Source organism: Octopus bimaculoides, chromosome 29, assembly GCF_046866305.1.
Source record: "Octopus bimaculoides isolate indiv1 chromosome 29, ASM4686630v1, whole genome shotgun sequence".
NCBI lineage: Eukaryota > Metazoa > Mollusca > Cephalopoda > Octopoda > Octopodidae > Octopus > Octopus bimaculoides.
In genome coordinates this window covers 4,759,040-4,766,539 of record NC_142956.1, presented here as the reverse complement: position 1 = coordinate 4,766,539, position 7,500 = coordinate 4,759,040, and the positions used below count along the sequence as shown (strand labels likewise).

The following is a 7,500-nucleotide window of genomic DNA, read 5'->3' as shown; positions in this document are numbered from 1 at the left end:
GCAACACAAACACTCACAGAAACACACACAGACGCACAAAATTTGCCGTTATGCGTGTATATATATATACACGCATATTTATCTGTTTATATATCTCAGCTGCTTTCTCGTATACGAGCAAAGCCATTGCTGGAAATAATCATTGAAACGATTCATTGTTGACGCAATGTGAGGCCCTTGTATGGACTCTTGAGACCGGCGAAAGTTTCGCACATTCGATAACATAATGCATAGCTGTGCTGGCTGGCAGAAGGAACAAGTGACACAGTAAGAACTCTTTTGACATGCCCTTTCAATCCTCCGACTGAGAGGCACACCTTTCCACATGTTGCACATGTTCTGTTGTGAACAATAGCCATATCACAATTTATTATGGGTCGATTCCTGTGAGTTAAGGTTAACCAACCGACAAGTAAATCTGTGGTATTGCGCAGAATATTTGCTATAACGATATTTCTGCTTCAGCAACTGAGCATTGATTCTGTCTGAAATGTAATGGGAAATAGGTCAGTTTCAAAACCTTGATATCCAGGTCACAAAAGCAAACTTTGAAGAGAATAATAGTCGTTTCCTTCGATTTCTAGATTGAAGCAAATAGGAAATAACAAATGACAATAAATAAATATAATTTGTATTACACAGTGTAATTAATTCACAGGAAAAAGGAGAATCGTGTATTACAGATGTTTCTTATAGCCTGTTCTATTATTTACTCTTTTACTCTTTTACTTGTTTCAGTCATTTGAATGCGGCCATGCTGGTGCACCGCCTTTAGTCGAGCAAATTGACCCCAGGACTTATTCATTGTAAGCCTAGTACTTATTCTATCAGTCTCCTTTTGCCGAACCGCTAAGTTACGGGAACGGAAACACACCATCGGTTGTCAAGCGATGGTGGGGGGGGGGACAAACACAGACACACAAACACACATACATATATATATATATATATATATATATATATATATATACGACGAGCTTCTTCCAGTTTCCGTCTACCAAATCCACTCACAAGGCTTTGGTCGGCCCGAGGCTATAGTAGAAGACACTTGCCCAAGGTGCCACGCAGTGGGACTGAACCCGGAACCATGTGCTTCGTAAACAAGCTACTTACCACCCAGCCACTCCTGCGCCTATTTATTTATTTATTTTATTTATGCGCTCTTTCAAAGCCTAGCCAGGCTCATGGGCCCGGTTTCCCGGGTTCTGTGGCGTATGTGCTCCCCTCAGCTGGACGGAACACCAGTCCATTGCAGCGTTATCCAAAAAACAGAAAGAAAGAGTGAGAGAAAGTTGGGGCGAAAGAGTATAAAAGGGGTCGCCGGAGCCTCGTGGAGCTTTAGGTGTTTTCGCTCAATAAACACTCAAAACGCTCAGTCTGGGAATCGAAACGACGATCCTCCGACCGCGAATGCGCTGCCTTAATCACTGGGCCATTACGCCTTTAAATAAATGCGCCCTTTTAAAGCCTAGCCAAGCTCATCGGCCGGGTTTCCCGGTTTCTATGGCGTATGTATTCCCCACCTGGACGGGACGCCAGTCCATCGAAGCGTTACTCATTTTTGCCAGCTGAGTGGACTGGAGCAACGTGAAATGAAGTGTTTTGCTCAAGAACACAACGCGTCGCCGAGTCCAGGAATCGAAACCACAATCTTATGATCATGATGCTGAAACCCTAACCACTAAGCCACGCGCTTCCACCTATTCTGTTATGGCTTGTATTTTTTGATAAACGAACTTCCCTTATTAATTCTTGTTTGGTCTGGAGTATTGTTTGCACATTGCTGGAATGTCTGTGAATATGTATAGATACATTTGTTTATATAGATGTGTGTATCTACAGATATGTGTGTGTGTGCATGTATGTATATGCATATATAGATGTGTGTATATATGCATGTATGTTTATATACATATACACATGAATGTGCATCTCATGTTTGCAAGTATGCATATGTTTGTATGTATATACAATCGCGTGAAATTAACGTGCAAGTGGCTGAGAATTTCACAGACACGCATACCCTTAAATTAGTACATGGGGGGGGGGGGCGTGACACAGAATGTGACAAGACTGGCCCTTTGGTATATAGGTACTACTCATTTTTGCCAGCTGAGTGGAGTGGAACAACAAGGACAAAATGCGCCGCTGAGAAACGAACTCACAACCTTGTGATTGTGAATCATTTACGCTAACCTCTAAGTCACTAATACTAACTACTATATTGTTGTTGTTGGCACTCCGTCGCTTACGACGTGGAGTGTTCCAGTTGATCCGATCAACGGAACAGCCTGCTCGTGAAATTAACGTGCAAGTGGCTGAGCACTCCACAGACACGTGTACCCTTAACGTAGTTCTCGGGGGATATTCAGCGTGACACAGAGTGTGACAAGGCTGACCCTTTGAATGACAGGCACAACAGAAACAGGAAGTAAGAGTGAGAGAAAGTTGTGGTGAAAGAGTACAGCAGGGTTCGCCACCATCCCCTGCCGGAGCCTCGTGGAGCTTTAGGTGTTTTCGCTCAATAAACACACACAACGCCCGGTCTGGGAATCGAAACTGAGATCCTATGACCACGAGTCCGCTGCCCTAACCACTGGGCCATTGCGCCTCCACACTACTATATTATGTATTACATAATGTAGTCCTAGATACACGATGTCTGAATAAAAGATGAGATTGTCACAGTTGTAACTTCTTTGATCATAGTTCCGTCTGGATCAGGTCTGTCCTGGGCTAAACAGCAGCTTTGCGAATTCTTGATAAGCTGATGTCAAGTGAAATCAAATTAACTATAGCCTCCAGGCTCCACCCTTCACTCACACTCAGAACTTCACTCTGTCCTCACTCACACCCAAACAGGTTATATGATGGCTTGTTATAAAGCCTGTCAGTCAAGCTAGTGACACAGTATTGTCTGCTACATGGGAGAGGGGTGTAATGTACCTAGGACTACATCACCTAATGTATTGGATAGTAGTTAATATTAATGGCTGTAGTTGTTGTTTAACACTAGGTCAGTCCTGATCACGAGAGACCTATAATCAAAGACGTTCCGTCTGTGACCATCCCATTTTTCATTCAGGCATAGTGTATCTAGGACTACATTATCTAATGTATAGTATAGGAGTTAGTATTAGTGGTTATAGCTGTTGTTTGTTTAGCCCCAGGTCAGTCCTGATCCAGACAGACCTATGATCAAAGACGTTCCAGCTGTGACCATCCCATCTTTTATTCGGGCATAGTGTATCTAGGACTACATTATCTAATGTATAGTATAGGAGTTAGTATTAGTGGCTATAGCTGTTGTTTGTTTAGCCCCAAGTCAGTCCTGATCCAGACAGACCTATGATCAAAGACGTTCCAGATGTGACCACCCCATCTTCTGTTCAGTGATAGTGTATGATTATCTATTGTGTCTGTTCTCTTAAAAATGATTCAGCGAATGAATTTGAATTTGGCTTCTATTTTTAGCAAGTTAAGTCACCCAGTAATCTCTGCATGTATGTGTGTGTGTATGTGTGTGTGTAACATATAATAAGGAGGCATGCTCAGTGGTTGCGTCGTACCGTTCGTAGTAGTAATAGTAGTGGTGATGGTGGTGGTGGTGGTGGTGGCGGTGGTGGTGGTGGCGGTGACGGTAAACCGCCATCACCCGCATTCTTTATGGACACTGTGTCTCCTGTATTTGATTTTATCAGCAACAGAAACAGATGGTGGGTGGAGGGGTGTGGAGAAATTAACGTGGTGGTGGTAATGGTGGTGGTGGTGGTGGTGGCGATGACGATGATGATGTTGATGGCAGTGATGATGTTTAATCAGCTCTAATTAAATAGTTTCTCCACGATCAAAGCATAGCTTCCAGCCATGACCATCTCATAGTATATCTTGGACTACAGCAGGTAATGTGTCTTTCCGTTTTTCCTCTTTTTAAAACAGTACGGTGTGAGGGGATAGGGAATATTGCTGCTATTTCTAGTAGGATCGGCTGAGCAACCACGCAAAGGCTTTGTATGAGTCTGTGTACATATCTCTATATCTGTGTGTGTGTGTGTGTGTTCGTTTGTGTGTGTATGTGTATACATACATATATGTGTGTATGCATATGTGTATATACAGTGTTTGGGCTATATTTGATGATTATTTTGCCTCCTGGAGATACAAAAAACCTGGAGGCTTTACAGCTTAACGTATTGGTGAAAAGTCAACAGTGTTGGAGAGCAGGTATATATGTATATATATATGTTTATATATGTAGCTAAATGTATGTATATATATGTATATATGTATATATATATATATATATATATATATATATATATATATATATATATATATATATATATATATATATATATATATATATACATATATATGTATGTATATATATATATATATATATATATATATATATATATATGTGTGTGTGTGTGTTTGTATATATATGTGTGTATCGCTAGCTCCAAACGATTTTTTATTCTCTCCCTGTTTTTTTCCTCGTGTTCATTTCTGTTGATGAGCATAGGCTCAAAACGTAAAGGATTTTCTCACCTTCCCGTGCGTTAAATTAATAAACCTGTTTGTTGTTTATACACCTGTCTTCATCTTTTGTTTTTCTATAAATTTCAACTATATATATATACATATATATATATATATATATATATATATATATATATATATATGCATATATATACATATACACGTTGGGGGGGGGGTGCTAAAACTTTCCTGGTTTTAAAGGTCTTGTGAAAGGCCTGGCTGGAGACCTAATCTTCTGAGTCCTTTTACAGTGTTTAGAACAACTGAAGGACCGCTGCAATAAGTGTATGCATCTGAGAGGGGAATGTGTTGAATAAAATCGTAATTAATTTATCCTCCTTTACTTTCTTTTACCCAAAGCCAAGAACTTTTTAGCAAACCCATGTGTATATATATATATACATATATATAGGTGAGTATTGTAGTTCGCTTGAAGCATTGTGTATTGTTTGTAAAGAATAAAAAGTTTAGAAAGTATAACAATGCACTATAGAACAAAAAAATGGACTATATACCTGTTGTAACTTGGTTATCTATAGTCCGATGATATTTTGGAATTGAAGATCTGAAGAAGGAATTGTAATTCCGAAATATCATCGGACTATAGATAACCAAATTACAACAGGTATATCGTCCATTTTTTGTTTTATAGTGCATTGTTGTACCATTCTAAACTTTTTATTCTATACATATATATATATATATATATATATATATATATATAATAATTTTTTCCCCAGAGGATGTAGCAACCGTTACCAATATAGCATAAGAACTTACCTTAGGAGATCATTAATTAGATTCCTTAAGGGTCGTTCTCACAGTTTATATTTATATCATAGGGTTTTTAAACTTTTAAATTTTCATATTCAAAAGAGACAGAGACTTCAAATTCGATATATCGATTTATTCACCACTCTATGTTAACATTTCTGTGCCAAACTTATCCAGTGACTGGTCCATTGGATTTAGACGTTTGGCACTTCTTCAGGAGTGGTTACCTTTCGAACAAAACACGAAAAAACACATACATAACTATTATTATGTCTTTAGGACATCGTTAGCTTTCGTCTTTGTTATTATAGGGGAGATAACTCCTTAATTTTCTATTTTTATTGCTCTCCTGTGGATTTCCACTAGATTAATTAATTATTTTGTTTATTTCTCTTTACTATACTATATTACCCGTATACATATGCATACATACACTTTACCCGTATACCTATCCATATATACATACACACATACATATGTATACACATATACGTACACACACACACATACACATACATATATATATATATATATATATATATATATATATATATATACATATATATACACATACATACATACACACATATACATACATACATACACACATACACACATACATACAAATACAACACACATACATATATACATACACATGCACACACACATACATATATATACATATGTTAACATAGAGTGGTGAATAAATCGATATATCGAATTTGAAGTCTCTGTCTCTTTTGAATATGAAAATTTAAAAGTTTAAAAACCTTATGATATATATATATATATATATATATATATATATATATATATATATATATATATATATATATATATGTATGTATGTATGTATGTATGTATGTATGTATGTATGTGTGTGTGTGTATTTATATATATATACACACACACATATATATTTAATGCTTTTGTGAATGTATATATAAACTTTCTGTCTCTCTATTTTCAGGCCAGTGGAAGAGATAAACTGAACGACGATGCCTCCATTCACCCATCGTCTTCCTCTTCCTCCTCATCATCATTAATACCATCACCACTACCACCACCACCAACAACAACAACGACGACAACAACAACAATGACAACAACAACAGCTTTACCACCATCATCCTCACCACCACCGCCATCATCCACATTGCCTTCATATTCTTCATCTTTAACCTCTAAACCTCTTCACATTCGGTTCCCTCCCTCACCGCTAACATCCCCATCGCTGTCATCATCATCAACATTATCACCACCACCACCACCACCACCACCACCACCACCGCCGTTATTAGCTAGACCCAAATCTCTGTTGTTGACGTCTTCATCAACGACGAGGCCAGCGGCGGCCGTGGGGCCGGTTCTGATGAGAGGAATATCCGAAGGAGGAACACCGAACGTAAGGAAATTGCAACGTCCGAGAAGGATTAGCTTTTCGGCCGAGTCGTTGCTCATTGCAGCCATCCAGGACGGCGATACGGACGACTTGCTACGCGTGCTACGTTATCGGCCCGTGGATGACTGCGACGGTGGTGGTGGTGGTGGTGGTGGTGCTGGTGGTGGTGCTGCTGCTGGTGGTGGTGCTGCTGGGGGTGGTGTTGGGGGTGCTGGTGGTGCTGGTGGTGGTGGTGGTGGTGGTCGTCGTCGTCGTCGTGATAGCAACGCCTCGACGGCTGCCACAGAGTACGACCAATCCACGAAGCGACTGGTCAACCAGACAAACCACACAGGATTAACGCCTCTACATCACGGAGTCCTCACCAATAACCTGGACGCTGTCAAGATCTTGCTGACGTATGGGGCCGACGTGAATGCGCAGGACGAGAGCGGTTTCTCTCCGCTGCACACGGCTTCCGCCTGCGGCTTCATGTCAGTGGTCAGTCTGTTGATACTGTTTGGTGCCGATGTGTTCTTGTTGACCAAAGAGGCCGAATTGGCGGTGGATGTCTGCAAAGACATTCAAGTAATTCGGTTGCTCTCGCAAGAGATGTATGTGCGGATACACAGCGAGATCTATGTGTCAGCTTGGCTGGTGCAGAAAGTGAAGGAAGGAAGGTGCATGCTGGTGCAGTATTTGCAAAGGACTTGGAAATATTTCTATAAAATGTATCTGTATTATACAAATGAGAGGAGTAGGAAGAGGAAGTAATAGCGTGTGTGCGTGTGTGTGCGTGCGTA

The 7,500-nt window shown here is 39.9% G+C and overlaps 1 protein-coding gene across 2 annotated transcripts in view; it reads left to right on the top strand.

The window, feature by feature from the left end:
- Positions 1-7,500, top strand: part of LOC149130308 (uncharacterized) — a 35,442-nt gene that overhangs the window by 27,122 nt on the left and 820 nt on the right. The window contains exons 1-2 of one of the 2 annotated variants that reach the window (XM_089345762.1): positions 3,671-3,902; positions 6,287-7,500. The exon at positions 6,287-7,500 is cut by the window's right edge and continues 820 nt beyond it. In XM_089345762.1, coding sequence (XP_089201888.1) covers positions 6,416-7,471 — 1,056 coding nt within the window. In that variant the 5' untranslated portion in view covers positions 3,671-3,902; positions 6,287-6,415 and the 3' untranslated portion in view covers positions 7,472-7,500. Of the gene's footprint in view, positions 1-3,670; positions 3,903-6,286 lie in introns of those variants that run through there. The other variant, XM_089345760.1, reaches the window with a different exon arrangement.